Source organism: Canis aureus, chromosome 38, assembly GCF_053574225.1.
Source record: "Canis aureus isolate CA01 chromosome 38, VMU_Caureus_v.1.0, whole genome shotgun sequence".
NCBI lineage: Eukaryota > Metazoa > Chordata > Mammalia > Carnivora > Canidae > Canis > Canis aureus.
In genome coordinates this window covers 5572439-5592409 of record NC_135648.1, presented here as the reverse complement: position 1 = coordinate 5592409, position 19971 = coordinate 5572439, and the positions used below count along the sequence as shown (strand labels likewise).

The following is a 19971-nucleotide window of genomic DNA, read 5'->3' as shown; positions in this document are numbered from 1 at the left end:
CCACTCCCCTGGGGTGGATGTGGAGGACCGGGCTAGAAGTGGCTTTGGGAAGGTTTGTCATAAGCCGGAAAAGAATGTGTCATACACACGTTGAGCTGGGCCTCATCTGTCAGGCATTGCCTAGAGCACTGTAGTAGTCAGGGTTCTCCAGGGAAACAGAACCGATAGAACCACACACACATGCGTGTGTGCACACCTGTGTATATGTATGTGTGCGTGTACATGCATATGCATGTGTATATGTACACGTGCACCATGTGTGAAAGTGTGGTGACCAGAACCACCAACCGCCAAACCTATTCTTCCCCAATCCAACTGATAACAGCAACACTCTCTGACCAGGATCAGTTACCCCTGACTGCTTTCCTTACCTGCTGGTCTTTCCTCACAAATGGCCCTATGTGCCTAGACAGCAGCTGCAACTTCTAGCCCAATGGCACTTGTCTCATCTTCTGGGAGAAGTATTTCTCCTTTGTGAACCAGACTTCCAAACTCACAGAGACCAGAAGTATGGGAAAGGAGCACACAACTGCCCCCCACCCCCCTCCACTGCCCGCCACGTAGGTCACTGGGAGTCATGGAAGTACGATCCCTTTGACTTCTACCCTTTGGTCTCAGATTCATGCATTCTACATCCCAGGGATCCAGCACCATATCATGACCATTGATTTAGGATGTACAGTGTGTTCTGGAAAAAGGAGCTCCATCATTGCAAGGTATCATCTCCAAATTGGTGCTTTCTTCAGAAATCCATTTTATCCTCTCTCTCCTGCTAGTTGCATCTGGATGATGTTGAATATCATAGGGAAAGCAGACCCCAGGATCCTGTGCTTACTGCCACCCCTCCTTTGCTATGAAGTAGGTTTCTTGGTCCAATGCAATATTATGTGGAATCCTGTGCTAGTAGATTTTAGAAGCTCTCAAAGAGTGGTACTAGCTAAGGCCTTGAAGGCAGGAAAGACAAACCCAAATGTGGGATATCTGTAGGTTCCAGTCAAGCTGCATTTTTGCCTTTTATGGAGTAGAAGGGATTCCAGGTTGTTAAGTTGCTATCAAGTGGTTGATTTGTCTCCTTGGGATGGTGCCATTTGAGGGGAGGTTGGAGAGTTCAGTTTGGTCGATGTTGCTACATAGACATTTGACAATGGCAGTATCTAGATTAGGCTTGGTGGATGGAAGTCCATGCATGTTCCCTGCTGCCGTGAGCATTCCATTTATGGGCCCATTGTGCTAACACTGGAGTGGCCAATGATATAAACAGGCTGATATCAACTTGAGAAGTCATTCTGTCTAATTGGCTGTTGAGTGCTTCTTCTGTGATGAATCTCCTCTGATAATCATTGAAGAAGGGATGGTTCCACACCCATGAGTCCATTCATATATGTCTTCCCAGGATCTCCTTATTTCTGATCTTAAATCTCGCTTCTTCCAGGCCCCCAAACACTAGCCATGCCCTTCACCATGCCCATGAGTCTCTATGTATCTTTACTTCAGTCCACTTCTTTTACCACACAAAGTAGAGGAAGAGAAGGTTCAGAAACTTGTAGCAGGTCTTCCTCATTACAATAGCTCTTACCTCACAGACCAAGGAACTGTGTGAGGTTTCTATCAACTATCAAGTTTAGACATTGTAATCATTTATTTAGGGACTGAGGAGATTACCAAGGTTGGGTTCATGGACCTAGAGAATGCAGTAAGGACCAGACCTAGGACTTGTACTCTAACAACACATCCATGATATTTATCTCAGTTCCAGACATCAATGTCGGCTTGAGGCCTAAGAGCCTTCAAATGCTTCAGTAGTCTTCCTCCCCCAGCGTATGCTTATCTGAAGAGAGCCAAGGACCTTTGGGGGAAGAACTTGGAAAATCATTACCATATATACATACTATGATATTTGAGAAGTTTTTTCCACCTGGAGCCTCAGCCATTCCTACTGTCAGTGGGTCCTGGGTCTGAAAAATGACTCATGTCTGGAAGCTGGGTAAGAGATTTTGACTTGTAGTTGAGGTGGCTGTGCTCAGCCTCCTGATCATGGATCCTTGGTTTCTTCAATTGTACAGATCCAGCGACATTTTTATTGGCTACTTCTCCATCTTGCCCCTAGAGATGCCATGTTTTACCAACCATCTCCATGGCGCTCTAAGTGCATAATCTCCCTCGCTGGATTCCAAGTTGTCTTTCATTACAATAATTATACCCAGGGTCATTGAGATGTGGCTATCCAGCTTCTAGGAGACCTCTATGCATGAGCAGTTCGTTACCTCCTGAGACAGCTTTTATCATCATTAGACAACCAGTTTTAGAGACCATTTCTTATGTAGCAGAAATATGCTTCCTGGAATTTCTATCCCTGTGACCACACCTTTAGTTATTTGAAAGAGCTACTAGGCAAAGCCTCTTTTTTAAAATTTCCCCCACAATGGATAATTACTCTTGCTTCTAGATTGATCTAAACAAAGTCAGGCTTTCACATTACCAAAAGGATCAGAATGTTCATCCCAGATTATCTGGAGGGGAAGAGAACACCGAGGCATGGCAAAGTAATAATGAAATTGTAATGGAAACAGACAGGTACTGTGTGTAGAGTATTTGCTAGTGCTGGACTCTGTGCAAAGCACATCACTCATATTATCCTCACAACAACCAGTCATTTATGCAACAAATATTTATTAAGCACCTAAATCATTCTAGAAACTGGAGATACAGCAGTAAAGAATACAAAACACCCTGCCCTTATAGAGCTTACATTCTAGAGGTGAGAAACAAGCAATAAATAAGATTCTTAAGTGCTATATATAGTGTGTTAGGTGTCAGGTGTTAAGGAGAATAATAAAATGAGGAAAGAAGACAGGAAATGCCAGGTGGTTTGCAAGTGTAGATGTCATGTCCAAGGAAAGTTTCACTAAAAAAGTAAGCTGAGTGAAGCCCTGAAGGAGGTAAAACGGTGACCTCTGTGAATAACTGAATAACAGAAGACCATTCCAAAGAGGAGCAATAAAGGCAAAGACCTTGAGGTAGGTATTATTACGTTCATTGTACAGATGGTTAAATGACTTGCCCAACAGAACACCTCTTGAAGATAGGGTCAGGATTCAAACTCAAGTCTACTTGACTTCGAAGCTAGTATACCATACACCTGCCCAGTGATGGAGTGGGAGCAACCTTGGAGAATCCAGAAACGCTCTCTGTTACAGATGATGACACAAAAGCCTACAAGAGGGAAGCAACATGCTCAGGTGAACACATGCAGGTGGTGGCTGAGCTGTGACCAGAGTGCTGTCATTTCCACTCCACCACCCCGGCCTCCAGAATCCAGATATTTACTCTCGGGCCAGAAATCTCTCCCAAACCAATTAATGGACTTGGTAAACTTCATCAATGTATTTTACTGAGGGGCATTTTAAAAGCATCTTGTCCTGACCCATCTACCCAGACGATGTCTCTGAGCTCTGACTTCTGTCTGTGTCAGAGGGTTAGTAACAGAGCATATTCTGTGGAGCTAGACACATCTAAGCTTGAAAACAGGCTCCACACTTTTCTGGCTACGTAACCTTGAGCAAGTTATTAAACATCTCTACCTCCCAGCAGCATCATCCACAGGACAAGGATAGGAATGCCTCTCAGGGATGTGGTGGGGACTAGATAAACTAATACACATACAGCACCTTGCACAGGGACTGGCAGGTGGGAGATGCTCTAAATGTGTTCAAGATCTTCTCCCCATGTAGTCGGTTGTATTTTCGCATGCACAACTCTCGCTTTCTTAATGCATTATAATTTTATTGAGGGTTAAGAAGTTGCCTTCTATAGCTAGGTACTCACCACATTTTATATTATATGGCAGTGCATGGTAAATGCTTACAGGTGATTTTTTGATTCCCAGATTAGTGGGGAATAGAAAGAAGAGTGATTATTGCTTTGGGATTCTGTTGATGCAACAGCCATCTACTTGCAACATCTGCCAGCCCACGGCTCACCAGAGATGTTCGGGCTGATACGACTGGCCAGCGGGTATCCTCTTACTCCTTCAAAAGTCAATATGTGTCATTCTGGAAGACAGACCACTTTCCGCGTAGAGGAAGACATTTCTTCAGTCAAGAGGAGAGGAGTAGCTGTCACCACCAGGACATCCAAACGATCAGTAGGTTCTTGCAATTTCCTGGTAAGAAGGCAAAATCCCAGTTTAACTCACAACTTCAACACCCTCTTCCACAAATCTTTCATCAGGGCTGCTATCAAAGAGTCAAATTGACCGATTTCAGCTTTTATTTCTTTTGCCCACCCTCTGGCAAGATCTCAACGAGCAGCTAACCAGCTGAAAATAGTAGGAGAAGGAAAAGGCCCAGCCCTAGATGATGCAGGAAATGGCTCATCGGCCATCAAAAATGGAAGTTACTTTTTCATTCATATAACGTGGGAAAAAATTCTCTGTGATAAATATTAGGAAGAGTTCAGTGGAGTAACTGTTTATAATTTCTTCATAAGGAAAACAAGCGGATCATTTGTGTAGCACATTCTCTTACATTAGTTTGTTAAATCTTCATAACAACCCTGTGAAAATTATTATTACCCGTGTTTTACAGATGAAGCAATGATCAATTGCAAACTTAGAGCTTAAATCTACAGGCTCTTAATTTGAGTCCAGCGGTTTTCCTCTGCACCTCATTTTTATGTTTCCATCTAAAGACAATTGATAAAGGATGGCCTCTCCTGATCCTAGTATGCATCAACAAAGGTTGAAGAGGGAGCATTACTGAACTGTCTCCTCTTTTAATGAATCTATGTATACACAGAACCAGGCTTTAATACAAAAGCATTTTCAGAGAATAAAAATAGTTTTGGAGGCACCTGGTTGGTTCAGTCTGTAGCGTGTGACTCTTGATTATGGGGTTGTAAGGTTGAGCCTCATGTTGGGTGTCGAGATTGCTTAGATATAAAATCTTATATTTTATTTATTTTGTATTTATTATTTATTTTATTTTTTTATATAAAATCTTTTAAAAAGTAGTCTTTTCAAAAGTTAATGTTTCTAAAGTTTAATGTGTACCTGTCTCTGAATAGCTAATATCACCCCACAGACATGAAGCTTTATCCCCAGTCCCTACAGAAGGGGAGGAAGGGCATCTGTATTTGATTTGGTGGCCAGCGGATCAAGAGGAGAGAAAGAACATCTAATCAAGTTGCGAAAAGAACCAGAATCCTAACTTCTGAATCATATGTCAAGCTCAGGCTGACAAGCTTTTTGCAATAAACCCATCTATTGACAAATTGCCAAAACATTAATTACAAACATATATATGGGCACAGAGAGATGAATGTCAGAAAATGAGTATTACTGTGTTAGGGTAATAGAATTACAATATTTTCCCACTTTTACATTTTGTGCAATGATTTCATGTTATTTTATACAAGGAAAATAAGCAAGAATTATATTCCACTTTACTGGACCCTATGAGGGTGTCCATTTGCCCAGGGGTAGGCTACTTCTTTCCATCAAATTCCCAATATAACAATTGATTGACACTCTCAGGAGACTGATCTCTTCTGGGTCAGAGGCACTGACAGCGTCTTCTCAGTAACATATTATGCATGGAATCAGCACCCCACCCGCAAGCAGTGGGGGCCTCAACTTCCTTTCAGCACACCTCATAATGAGCACGGAGGGGAGAGCTTGATTTGGGGACCAACGTCTCTTAGAACAGCTTCTCTAGCAAGTTTTTTCCCCCCCTTATATCTTTATCTTAAGGGCTTGGACGATTTTTTAAAATCAATTATGTCAGTAAATACACCCAATTCACTAACTGTTGTAATTTCCCATGGAGTTCACTACTGTTTGTAATTCCCCATTTAGCTTAGAATGCCAGAGCTTAAGGGAGAGAAGACAGTTGAACTTTCTTGTCTGCAGATAAAGAAAGTAGACTTAGAGAATGTATTTCTAAATTAAAAATAAATATGAGGGCGCCTGGGTGGTGCAGTCAGCTGGGTGACCAGCTCTTGGTTTTGGTTCAGGTCATGATCTCAGGGTCATGGGATCGAGCCCCGCATCCGGCTCTGCACCCAGGGGGGAGTCTGCTTGAGGTTTCTCCCTCCTCCTCCTTCTGCCCTTCCTGCTCACATTCTCTTTCTCTCTCTTTAAAATAAAGAAATAAATCTTGAAATTTAAAGTAAGCATGCAGGGACGCCTGGGGTGGCTCAGTGGTTGAGCGTCCACCTTCGGCCCAGGGCGTGATCCTGGGATCGAGTCCCACGTCGGGCTCCCTGCATGGAGCCTGCTTCTCCCTCTGCCTGTGTCTCTGCCTCTCTCTCTCGCTCTCTCCCTCTCTCTCTCTCTGTCTCTCATGAATAAGTAAATAAAATCTTTAAAAAAATAGAGTAAGCATGTATCTGATAGCATAGCATACATGTTATTTTTCCAATTATAATTACAAGCTGCCCTATAAAATAAGTCCAGCTGTTCCTGTCCTTGATATCACTGCCTCCCTCAATGTCAGTGTTCATTAATTCAGTAGAAAGTACTCCAGCTCTGGGTGTTGAGGGCTTAAGAATATGCTTGATCTATAGAAATTCCACATTTCATAATGAGAGTAGACACTGCCTGCATGACCTTACACTGGACAACTGTAACAATAGGTTTATATTTCACGTGTTTTCTCTCAGAAGGATGCTATCCCATGATATGAAAAATCTGAAACAGAATTTACCTAATCAAAAGAATAGGGAGTCATCCCTGTCCCATCTGGGGTAATCCCATGGCTTGGATAAGGCTGATGTCCTCTCCCAGATTTCTGCTAATCCAAGGTAGGCACCAGGGAGGTGTGGCAAAGAGGGGGGCTGTTTGCTTATGTCCGTGCCTCTCAGCCTCTTAGAGACTCCTTGAATTTTGCTTCTGTCTCACACCACTTCACGCCCAATGTAATGTAACCCCTTCTTCAGAATTAGGAGCCACCCTCATGAGGAAAAGCATCTATTCCCAGTATTTGAAAGTATAGTATCTTTTGCAGGAGAATTCTGGGAAGCCAAGTTTAGAAGGATTCCCATCCCCCAGTACCCAGGACTCAGCTTTCTGCTCCTTTTTAGGCTCCTTTTCTGTCTCCCTTCTTCCTTCCACTTTTCCTCCTCCTTCCTTCCTGTTATCCTGAGAGCTCCAAGTTCACCTCCCTGTGGAATAAGACCTGTGTCACCCTTTCACCCCCAAGACTTCACATCCGCCTTATAACACTTAACACATAAAAATTGGCACTTATTTTTCTCCAAAGAGATCATTGTCCCTTTAATGGCTTCTTTTAAGATCATAAAACATTTCCTCCATTGTAACCCCGACAAGATGCAGGCTCTGAACCGGGCACAGAGACAAGCAGGGCATAGTCAGGTCAAGACCTCCGGTAGGAATATGCTGTGGAAAATGATCTGGCTTCGTCTCCAAAAGTTAAACATTGAGTTACTGCAGGACCCAGCACTTCCACTCGTAGGTATATGCCCAGGAGAGATGAAAACATGTCTCAACCCGGAAACTTGCATGCACACGGATGTTTACAGCCACAATATCATAAAAACCAAAAGGTGGAAACAACTCAAATTCCCATGAATAGGTGAATGGATGATGCGCTATAGCCCTGCCCTAGAATATTATTCAGCCCTGAAAAGCAATGCAGCAGGGTTTCATGCGACCACATAGATGGACCTTGAGAGAGACCTGAGTGAGAGAAGCCCAACACGAAAGCACATCTTTAACATCCTACATCTGTTATAGGCAAATCCATAGAGGCAGGAAGCAGATAAGAGGTTACTAGGTGAGGGGGTTGGGAAGTACGAGGAGCGACTCGAGGAGTGAGTATGGGGTCTCTGTGGGATGATGAAAATGTTTTGGAATTTTGGAATGCCTCTTGCTGTACAACATTGTAAGTCTTGCAAATAACCCTGAATTGTATACTTTGAGATGCTTAATTGCATCATATGTGAATTCCAATGAATTTTTTTTAGTAAATCCCCCACCCCACCCCCCACCATCACACCCTCCTGCCATTAAAAAAAAAAAAAAAAAGAACAACAAGAAGAAGAAGAAAAGAAGGGGGTCATGAAAAGGAGGGAAAGCAATGAGAACTTCCCAGGCTCTCCTGCGGGGGAGGACTGACTCTCAGGTGGGATCCCTGGAGTCACCTTCACTTTCTGCACAGTGAGCCCTGGATTAGGGCAGCATGAGTTCATGGCTTTGGAAGTCTGGGCTCTGGCCCCAGATCTGCCAATTACCATCTGTGTGAGTTTGAGAAAATCACTCAGTCTCTCTGGTCCTCAGCCTCAGCTGTTAGAGAAGGGGGTTGGACTAAACAATCTTGAGACCATTTGGATTGGGTGCAACAGACTCTGGTTCTTTGAAGCAGAAAAGGAATGAATGGGAAAGTTGTCAGTTCACTCAGAGAACTTTGGGAAGCCTAGACAATCAGTCCTGGCAGGAGACAGAACCGGGACAGCGAGGTGGGCAGGGATGTGGGGGGCGGGCGGCTGGGGGAGGGCTGCAGGCTCGGGGCAGTTCTCCTTGAGGTTCTGCTGCTGAAGCAAATGAGCTCCTGGCACTTTGACCTTGCATCTTTCTGCTCAAGACCTGGAGTCCTAGGAGGGAGGCTAATGGAGTAGGGTAGATTCTGTGTGCAAATTCACCTAGGATGGCGGCCAATTTAGTCACACCTTCACCAACACTGCCCGGAATGGTGGAGATGGTGTTAGCAAGGGGCAGACACTGGGAAGTAGACAGTATAAGCTTTTAGGACTTTTTTCCTAAAAAAGGAATAGTGTAAGCTTTTAGGACTTTTCCTCCTCCTTCTTCCTCCCTCTTCCCTCCTTCACTCCTTTTCTTCCTTTCTCCCTCCTTCCCTCTCTCCCTCCTTCCCTTCTTTCTTTCCTTCCTTCCCTCCTTCCCTATGTCTTTCTTTCCTTCCTTCCTTCCTTCCTTCCTTCCTTCCTTCCTTCCTTCCTTCTTCCTTCTTTCTTTTTCCTTCCTTCCTTCCTTCCTTCCTTCCTTCCTTCCTTCCTTCCTTCCTTCCTTCCTTCCTTTCTTTCTTTCTTTCTTTCTTCCTTTCTTTCTTTCTCTCAAGGGCTCTTTGAAAACACCAACCAGCTTTTATACAATGGAGAGATCCAATGGTAGTAAACAAGAGTAAGCTGTTCTCTCCCAGAAAAATCCTCACTTCTCTGCAGACTCCCAGGAAGATGGGCTCACGGTGTGGGGAGAGGAAAGGGTTTCCCTGGCTGCAGCTGGGTACCAGCAGTGCCCACAAGGACCAGAGCCAGAGAGGGCTGGGAGTACTGAGCTGGGAGCAGATGGCCAGGAGAACAGACTACCAAAGACCCCCCAGGTACTGCTGCTCGTCTGAGGGGTTTCATTTCCGAGTGTTCCCATTAACACATTTTCTTGGCTTTAGTGTTATGGCTGCTGGGATGAGTGGCTTTTTTCCTTTTCCAAACTGTCCTTATCAGTAATGCAACAATAGCTAATTTAATTAGCTGACCTGAAAGGCAGCCAGTTTGAGCTAATTTGGTTTTGCTAGCTGCTCCCTGGTACGTACAGAGCTGATAAGCATACTTCCCTCCAGACAAACAGTGGGGGTTGGGGGGGCAGGGACAGCGATGGTGGCTCCTCCAAAGTCTGTCCTACACCTATGGGATTTAGCACTTGACCAAAGGCAAGTTATTCTGGAGTCAGTATTCCCCAAGGACCTGTCAAATTTGTCAGCTGAAAGAGATAAAATAGACAACCAGGAAATTGCAAAGGCAAGGTGCCCAGGATGAGAGTGCCGGGGAAAACGTTCCCCTTAGCAGAAAGAACTCTTGGCCAAAAGATCTGGATCTCAGCCACCGACTGCCCTTCCCCAAGTCATTCTACTTCTGCGTCTCAGCTACTGATGCATAGTAATAATCATCACTGCCCTACTTCCTCCACCCCCGTGTTGTAGAATGCCAACAATATATTGTAGATGACAGTTCTTTGACACCTGCAAAGGACTACACCAACGAGACGGTTTTGATAATTAGCACACTACCACTGAGTGTACTCTCTGCTTCTCAATGGCAGGAACCAATACCCTTCCTCTTTGTGCCCTAGCACTTCACACAGAGTCTCCGCATAGAAGGTGCTCAACATGTGTTTGTTAGCTGAACGATAGAGAAGCAGGGCTATGAGGAGAGGAGAAGCGATGGTTTAAGGTAGCAGGAGGACAGCACACAAGTAGGAAACAGGAAAAACAAGCCTTCTTTTCAGTTCAGTATCTCAAGTTTCTCCATCCTTGATGAAAGACAGGTTTAGGAAGATACTATTGTTTATGCCAGATTTGTATTTAATGCAACAAAGGAGCTATTCTATTCCACCTGCACCTCTGTCCATCATCCGCCACCCAAAGTGTTTCTACCCCAACTAGTAGGTAAAGGACCACACCCAGGGCAGGCTCCTGTTTACTTGGGGCTCCTTTTTCCTGCTGTTCAATGGGATTTGGATTAGAGCTTCCATCTATTCACAGTGAATAAATAGCGTATGCTGAACAAATTTTGAAAGAGTTGGCAAAGGAAAGATCTTTATGGTTTATTGTCCCATTCCCATGACTGTAATATGCCTTCTGATTCTGGTATCTGGTCAACCGTATTTTCTCCATCACTGTATTGACCATCTGCTTCCACTCCACACACCCACGCAGGGAGACCTCATCCACTCCTACAGCCTCATCGACATCCTAAATGTTGATGACACACACCTTTCTCTGCAACCTTGACCTCTCACCAGAGCTCAGGATCCAGAAACACAACTACTTGTTGGAAGTGTCCCCCTGGATCTCCTATTACACCTCAGATGGAGATGCCAGAAATCATCCTCATTACCTGTTTTATAAAATCTGTGTATCCTAATTTTCTTTCTTTGTGAGTGGCTCACAGTTCTCAAAGTGAGGACCCTGATCTTCCCTTCATGCCTCCTTCTAGGTATACACACTCCATTGATTCTGCTTTCTAAATATCCTTTGAATGCAAGCCTTTCTTAGCACTGAAATTAATTTATTTGTATCCTTCAATCTCTATCACTTACTCCAGAAAGGAGTATCTCAAAGCAGATTCTCTGTCAGACAAATAAGAAAGACTCACTCACCTGAACTGAATTAAAATGTCCCTCCTTCTATTAGACGAAATTACAGATCTTTAGTGAGTATCTATTACTGTGCTTAATGTAACCGAGTTTCTCTATTCTATAATAACAAGTATTCCAAGGGGCTCTAAATTGACAATGCAACCTCAAACTTGAGGTGAGTACCTCCTGCTCAGGTGGGACCGTGCAGCCACACCACATGCTCAGTGACGGGGCTGCACTCTTGGCTGGCTTTAAACCTGAGGCTCAAACATAAGACACTCAGAAGTTTTCCCAGTGTTTCTGGGAAAGACAGAATAGGTTCTGGGTGCCATAGTTTCTTCTTTGTGGATTCCTTGTCTTTGACTCACTTATGGTGAAACCTAGAATCAGGTGTGGATCACCATTCACAATTCCAAATTGCAAGTATATGCCCAAAATACATTTGAAATATTTGGTATCCCTTAATAATAATTGGTGGGTGTCCTGACTATCATTTTATTCTTCCATTAGCCATTTTTCTAATTTTTATTTAGTTATTGGTATGGTCTTCGTATCTAGATTTTTTTTTTCCCTAAAATGTGAACCCTTAGGGCTGCTTGTGTGGCTCAGTTGGGTAAGCATCGGACTTTTGGTCATGATCTGAGGATTGTTGAGACAGCCCTGCATGGGGCTCTGAACTCAGTGGGGAGTCCGCTGGGGATTCTTGCTCTCTCCCTCTGCCCCTCCACTCATGCTCCCTCTCTCCTCTCAAAAATAAAAAAATAAATACTTTTTAAAAAATGTGAAACCTTAGTGTTTGTTTGTGGATGATGTCACTGCATACCAAAAGGTAGCCAGATCATAATGGAAAATAATACAGGGTCTTGAGCCAGACTGCTTCAGTTCAAATGCTGAATCTACCACCTACTATTGGTGAGAATAGAAAATGACCATACCTCTCATCTGTCTCAGTTTCCTCCTCTCTAAGTGGAAATAAATACCTGTGAAGTATGTGGGCATAAATATGAACCCACATACTTCACAGGTTTCTTTGAGGATTATATGTCACAATTGGCCTTCTACCTGGCCAAATAGTAGTTCTTGCCTACTATTATTCTATTACTTGGTATTGAAAACCTGAGGCATGTCAAAGAGATTTGGATGAAAATATTGTCTTTATTGTTAAAAATTTCTATTTGAATCGTAAAAACAAGTTCTTACCATGTACAGATCCTGCACTATTCACCTTACCTACCCTACTCCATCTAACCCTCACACGAACCCCACAATGGGGTGTTTGTTATACCCATCTCACAGATGAGAAAATTGAACCATGGAGAGGTTAAGAGATTTGCCCCTTGGCACACACACAGTAAGTGACAGAGCTGGAATTTGAACTCTGGGCCGAATCCAAAGCTAAAATTAAATAAAATACATACAAATTATTCAAAGTCCTTATGCCTCTGTAAATAAAACAAAGGAAAAGAAAACACTTGGATGAATCTCAAAATAATTATGCTGAGTGAAAGAAACCAGACCCAAAGAAAAGAGCATAGACTGCATGATTCCATTTATACAAAACCTTAGAAGAAGCAAACTAACAATAGTGACAGGAAACAGATCAGTGTGGCCTGGGGAGGGTATCGGGTGAGGAGGGGTGGGAGGGATGGATTACGGAAAAGGAAACTTTTGGAGGAGATGGACATGTTCATCATCTTGATTGCAGTGATGGCGTCACTGGTGCTTATGTCTGTCAAAACTAACCAAATTGTATACTTCAACTATGTGCAGTTTATTTTATGACACTTATGCTCAATAAAGCTATTTCTTAAAAAAAAAAGCAAACCCTTGAGCTACTTTTATACCCTCAAAATCTGACATGTTAAACAAAAGGTAATTAGTCATTATTAAGAACACAGCCCAGTGATGGGCAAAAATAAACAAATCCCCAAGCATCCCCAAGGACCTCGGAGTCCACCCAGTATAACAAGATTCTACCACTTTGTTGACCAACCTGGAACTCATCTCCTCCTCCGTGAATAGTCGTCTGACTTTTGGCGAGTTACTTACCCAAATCTTCATGTTCTTCCTTGAGGTGATGAGGATGTTAGGGACAATAAATCCTGCGTCTTGGGGACCCCGTGAGAATTCAATGAGATGGTAAGCATAAACCCCTCAATGGAGTATGTGGCTCACAGGAACCCTTTATCAAGGTCTGCTGTGTTTTGGGAAGGTACTGGAAAGGTCCAAATGAGGTTCCCTGTGCTCTGCAGCCCCTGGGGCATCAGGGTCACAGCGAGGGGCAAGGAGAGCCATTAACCCAGGTGTAGCCCCAAAGGAGAGAGGGACTCTCTCATCGCAAGAATGTGTGTCCTGAGAGGCCCCAGCGTGTGGGGGCTGTGGCTCATCAAGGGGTCAAGCCTTCTCTGGTTCCCTGGGGGGACTCTCCCCACCTTCCAGGTCCTTCTGCTGGCCGGAATGCAAAAAAGAAGACAGCAGCTCCACCACTGAGGCCAGTCTTTCTGCTTTTCTACAGAAAATAGTGATGCATTCTGCTTTATTCCATTCCTCTATTACCTTAATGTGCTGGCCTGGAGGATAAATGAGATAATAAACAGAGCACTGAGCACAGTGTCTGGGTCACAGGAGGCACTCAATAAATGTTAATCCCCTGCCCCCATCCCTCTTGGCCAAGAGCCCTGACTTCTCAGAAATGCAAATCCACGTGCACTCACCGGAGGCCACCTTCCCCATCGCTGCACCGGAGCCTTGTCCTACCCCCTCCAAGCTGCATCCCCCTCTCCTCCACTAATTGTCCCACAGAGGCCAGAGGAGAAGGCAGCCACTGACGAGGAGGCCCGAGCCTCCCAGCAGAGGACACCGTGCTCATTACGGAGTGAGGTGAGCCCGGACCTCATTCATCTTCACAGACACTGCTGCGCCATCCATTTTAAATGACATGGAAGCCGACCCGTTTATCAAGATCAGCACACTACTATATTATTATGATTATTTAGCATTTGCATAACACTATATTTGCAAAGTGCTTAATAATAATTTATTTATTGCTTCATCTAACTACTCGCTAATGGAAATCCAAGGGGCTGTCCTGAGTTCACTGACCTCCACTCTGGAGACACCTTAGGCCATTTCCAATAGCTTGCCCAAGTGCCCGCTGTAAAATATTTTAATGAAAAGCCATCTGGCATATATACAAGTATATTTTTTTTCCTTTTTTGGCATTTGTCGCGTATCTATCAAGGCAATACTCCTACTTTTCAATGAATAAAAATAAGCATTACTATTATTATGAAGTCACTGAAGTCCTATTCCTGTTCCTCCAGAACAGGTATGGAACCTACTGAGGGCAAATTTGAGTCGTGTGGCAAACACAGACGTGCATCATCTGCTCACGTATCCCTTCAAGGAAGGCCTCCCTGCCCGGCTCTGAAGACAGGGCTTAGCTGGGAGCCTCTGGTGGTGAGACGTTTCGGGATCCATACAGACAGCCATTGAACATGGCCATGCGACACAGCTTGGTCATTTCTGCCCCAAGTAGGGCTCTTCCATTGGGTGGTCTTTGTTTTAGAACCTCCCGTTGGGTTGGCTGAGATGTTTTCAGGTCGGCATTATTATTTGCTTCTTCTCTGCCCAGTCACACATCCTTCTGCTTTTTCCTTCACAGAGGTAATCCTCTGATAAGCACTTAGGAATCCTAACTTCACTTCAGCGTCTGCTTCCCCGAGAACCCAGCCGGCATAAACCCTGACAAGGCGCCATGCCATTTTAGGCAAGTGTGCCCCGACTGAGATTTTTCACCAATATATGCAGGGTGAATGGTTTGAATTGTCTCAAAGGGTTTTCTATTCCTTCCTTTCTGTGATGGCTGTAAATCTATATGGAAAGAGATTTAGTATAAATTGTGAGTGTTGAGCCTCTACGTATGGGACTTTTGTGGTGGAAGAGGGTTTTGAGGAACAAGCTCACTGCTCCAGAGCCCCCCATTCTCCTACCTACAACAATCTGTAATGATTCCACCTCTGACAAAACGTGAGTAGAAAGATGATTATGAGTATGGATTGCAACGTGTGAAAATTATACAGTAAGAAGTTATGTGTACGTGTAAACTAATACATTAAACATGTGATAAGCCACAATGCACATAATTTTAAAATATCATAATATAAGTGATCTAATACATTTGCACACATAAAAAAATCAGTCAAGACAGGGATCTCACAGCAGAGAGAAATAAGTAGAGTTGTCTTACTAATACATGGGGGAAGAGAGGACTGTACTCCAGGAGGGTCTAATGCCTGAGTCTTCTGCTAAACTATACTCAACAGGGGTTAAAAAAAAAAAAAAAAAAACAACTCAGGTGAGCCTCCAAAAAGAAAAGTTTCTTGGATGGTGCACACCAGAATTCTGGGGGATGTAGCCCTCCCCTTCCCAGCTGCTCAGGACTTGTCATCCGCAGAGGGTTTGTTTGCAAGTAGATGCAGACTCTCCTTCTTGTCCCTATCTTTTGTTTTTATTTATTTATTTATTTTTGAAATATTTTTAAAATTTATTTGAAAGGGAAAGGGAGAGAGAGAGAGAGAGCACAAGCAGGGTGAGGAGTAGAGGGAGAGGGAGAAGCAGGCTCCCTGCTTAGCCAAGAGCCTAATGCAGGGCTCCATCCCAGGACCCTGAGATCATGACCTGAGCCAAAGGCAGATGCTTAACAAACTGAGCCGCCCAGGAGCTCAGCTTTTATTTTTAAACAAACTTTAAAGAAAGTCTTGTCTCAGTGATCTCAAAGCAAAGATGTCTGCCACAAAAGAAACTATTAAGAAACGTAATCAGGGTTTGGGGTGCATGGGTGGCTCAGTTGGGCGTCTGCCTTCAGCACAGGTCATGATCTTAGGGTCCTGGGATCGAGTCCCGCATCGGGCTCCCTGCTCCCCAGGCAGCCTGCTTCTCCCTCTGCCTCTCTTTCCTGCTTGTTTTCTCTCTGTCTCAAATAAGTAAAATCTTAAAAGAAACTTAATCAAGATTTTTGAAATTAAAAGCCAACAAAAAAGTATTTATTTCTCCAATTAAAGGACCAAGGTGGAGGACCATGACGAAGCAAGCCTCAGCCTGAAGAGCTCTCGTGTTTGCTACACATATTACTGAGCCGGGTGAAAGCAGCACAGCAGAGTGGCTCTGTGCATGGCCTTCGGAGTCAGATGGAGTGGGGTTCGCATCCTGATTCTACCCCACATGGGCTGTGTGTCCCTGGACAGGTACTTAACCCCCCTTAGCCACCACATGCTGACCTACCAAACAGGGACAGCACACACCTCAGAGCTGAAGTGAGGGCAGAGTGAAATGTCGTGTCATGTGAAGCACAAGACCTGCCGGAGACGTACACCAAACTGGCCGCTCTTTGTGGCGCACTCAACACATCGTCTGTGAGTAATGAGCTGATACGTTGGATGACAAGAGCAGAATCCAGAAGGATCTCAGCAGGCTGGACTCAAGGCCCAGGTCTGTTAGGATGGCATTTGACAGGGAGAGATGTGAAAGTCCTGTGGTCAGGTGTGAACGGCAAGCTGCACACATGCTCAGTGGGGAGACAGGGCATGGCAAGGGCACCCCTGGAGAAGACCCAGGGCCCTACCCGACCCGGAGCTCGTTGCTGGGTCAATGGCATGAGGTGGCTGCCACAAAGCAAATGCAGTCTTCGGCAGCTTAAAGGTAAACCCACTGTCTGGAAACAGAGAAAGAACACCAGCTACCTGTGGCTCCTCTCGGGGTGGTAACAGGGGTTCTTCAAAGACAGAATCGGGATAAGCGAGGAGGCGTAAGCTCCATCAGAGCAAAGAGCAGCAGAAGCAAAAGGAAGACCGGGGAAGCTCAGGACGAGGGTCCCCCAGCACAAAGCAGTTACACGCAGGATGCCGAGTTAGGGCCCCTGGGTACCAACCCCCAGCTCCTTCCCTGCCTGGAGTTGCTTAGCAGGGAGCTAGGACGAGGGTGGAATTCCAGAAAGGACGGGTGCTGTGCTACATATAAAAAACGATCCTTCTGACCATTAACACCATTCCCACGTGGGAAGGCGGGAAGTCCCACCTCCAGGAGTGTCCCCGAAGGAAGGATGTCCCCAGAGAGAGCTCCACCCTCAGTCCCCGGGGCCCAGGAATCATTGGCAAAACCCTGTAAGTATGTGCGGATGTGCGTTTTTCTCTAGGGAGAGGCTTCGAGGCCTTCTTCAGATCCTTTATGGAACCTGAGACTCCCCAAAAGATTAAGATGAACGGAGCTGGTGCATCGCTGCTTCCAACATTTAGGGAGCATCTACTGTAGGCTCGTAGGCTAGATAAGGAGGACACAGAGATGGGGAAGGGTCTCTGTCCTTGGAAAGGGAAACTGCCAGTCTCGTGTGTTCTTTTCGACAGACAAGTATAAAAATCCCCTCATTTGTGCTATCTCGGGGCACGGGATCCAGGAGAGCAGCAGGGAGACAATGGTTTATTCAGCCCGAGAGGAGCTTCCTTCCAACTCTGAGGTCCCGGGAGTCTACGACAGGCCGTCGCAAAAGGGCTGCTGGCCATCTTTGCCACCTCTTTGACTCTCTGGGGACGGCGGGGGGATGGATTTGACAAAACAGTAGATGTCCTGAGAGCCTCAGCGAGGCTCGGGGAATCACTTGTCTCCAAAACTGAGCTTCCCGCCAAGATCCAACCCATCTGCCTGTGATGGGGCGGGCGCTCTAGGGCGTCCTAAAATGAGATGTCGTGAAACCTGTGGGAATCTGTTCTCCATCAGTTCATGAAAACCCAAATCACCGACGGTCTGCCTGGGGGCACACGATCAACTGCCAACCCGCTTCACCTGTATTTACCCACGACGTTAACGCCTGCTTTACTGGGCTAATACACTGGAGGCAGTAATATCCACCCATCGAGTTCTTACCTGGCCTTGGAGGCCTGGCTGTCACCCTGAATCCTCCAGGGGTCCCTCCGGGCCCTGTGGTCAGTGAGAGCACTCCCTTCTCTGAGCCTCTGGAGCTCCCACTCTGTGTAACTCTCATTAGGCGCCTACTGTTTACCATTCTGTACTGATATTTAGTACATTTTGTCTTGCGTTAAACTAGACAAGTTGTTGCCCAACAAGATCGTCAACACTCCAGGGACGGAGAACCTGTCTTGTGTCCTTTTTGTCCTCCATTGAGCATTGAGCAGAGTATGTCAGAGGGGCTCAATTAAATTGGAGGAAATAATGATAATAATGATTATAAAACCAAGGGGTGGAAGATAATCAGCTTGACCTAGTTGATAAGCATTTGGGAAAGGAGGATTTAAGGCTCCCACAGCGATGTCGATGAATCTTCTATACCTCCGATCAGTCCCCACGCCTCAACTAAATAGGAGATAAGGAGTAACGTCCTCCCGGGCTCTCACGTGACCTTCCAGAGGAACCCCGGCCAAGGAAGGCCGTGGAGATTGGCCCTTGAGATGCTAACGAACAGTTCCCCTGATTTATTTTTAAATTCATTTAACTAGAATCACAGAATGTTAGAGCTGGAACAAAGATAGAATTCAAAAGCATAGACTCCTTCTTCTAAAGGTGATGAAACTAAGGTTGATGGAAGTAATTTTAGGGTGAAAATCATTTAAAGTACTTGGTAATAGGGCGGCTTGTTAGGAGCAAAGCTGAGACCTGGACCCAGATCACCTGAGTTCCAGGTAAGTGCTCCTCTACTAAACCCTCCAGAGCTTTTTCATGTCGGCCCAAATAGAAGCTATGGTCCTGGCAATGGCCTAGTTCTCCTATCTATAGCTGTCCCCTTGTCCCCTCTGTTCGAGCCATGCTGGCCTCTGTGCTGCTCCTCGAAGCACCAGGCATGTGTCTGCCTCAGGACCTTTGAATACGCTGGTTCTGACCACATTGCTTGTGCCCCACGTATCCATCAGCTTGCTGCCTCACGTCTCCTCCGCCCTGTTCACACGTCACCTTCTTACAGAGGCCCTCCCCGGTCATCCCAGTGGTCCTCCCGCCTGTCCCAGACAGACGTTCACTCCCTTCCTCCTCTGCTAACCTTTCTTTTTGGCACTGACCACTAACATTCTCACTATGTTACTTGTTTATTTTGTGTGGGCCTCTCTCCTTTACCCTAATGTGTGTTCTCACAAGGGGTGGGGGGCTTCACTCTGCTTTGTTCATCACCTATCCCTGGTGATGACCCTAAGGCCCGAACTTAGAAGGTGTTAATTCTCATCAAATAAGTGACGGTGGTGTTGACCAGGACAGCTGAACACTCAGGAGCTTCAAGTGATGCACAGGGAGCCAAATGGGGAAGTTAAGCTACCTCCCCCTGCCTGTAGGAGATATCCAGGCTCCCTGAAGAGAGGGACAGGAGGTAGCTGGATCTCGTGGGGTTTTCACAATGGATTTAGACTTGTGGGCTTCAAGTGTTTCACTGCCAGCTGAGATGCAGCATCTAACAGCCTACACTGATGTATACAACGTCGGGGGCTGTTTGGGGCGGGGGGCATCACTGTGGTGGTATTTAGGTGTTTGTTTTTTTTAAGATTTTATTTATTTATTCATGATATATATATATATATATATATATATATATATATATATAGAGAGAGAGAGAGAGAGAGAGAGAGAGAGAGAGAGAGAGAGAGGCAGAGGCAGAGGGAGAAGCAGGCCTCATGCCGGGAGCCCGACATGGGACTTGATCCCGGGAATCCAGGACCGCGCCCTGGGCCCAACGCGGGACTCTCCCCCCTCCCTGGGCCAAAGGCGGCGCTAAACCCACTGAGCCACCCAGGGATCCCCTGGTATTTAGGTTTTGTTAAAATACAAGCTTATTATCAATTCATGCTGGAGATAAAAACCAACATTCAGGG

The 19971-nt window shown here is 45.3% G+C and overlaps 1 protein-coding gene across 2 annotated transcripts in view; it reads right to left on the bottom strand.

Annotated features, from left to right (window-relative positions):
• Positions 1-2650: 2650 nt before the first annotated feature.
• Positions 2651-19971, bottom strand: part of PBX1 (PBX homeobox 1) — a 325636-nt gene continuing 308315 nt past the window's right edge. For both annotated transcript variants that reach the window (XM_077886855.1, XM_077886860.1), the window contains one exon: positions 2651-4162. In XM_077886855.1, the coding sequence (XP_077742981.1) occupies positions 4142-4162 (21 nt within the window). In that variant the 3' untranslated portion in view covers positions 2651-4141. The remainder of the gene's footprint in view (positions 4163-19971) is intronic.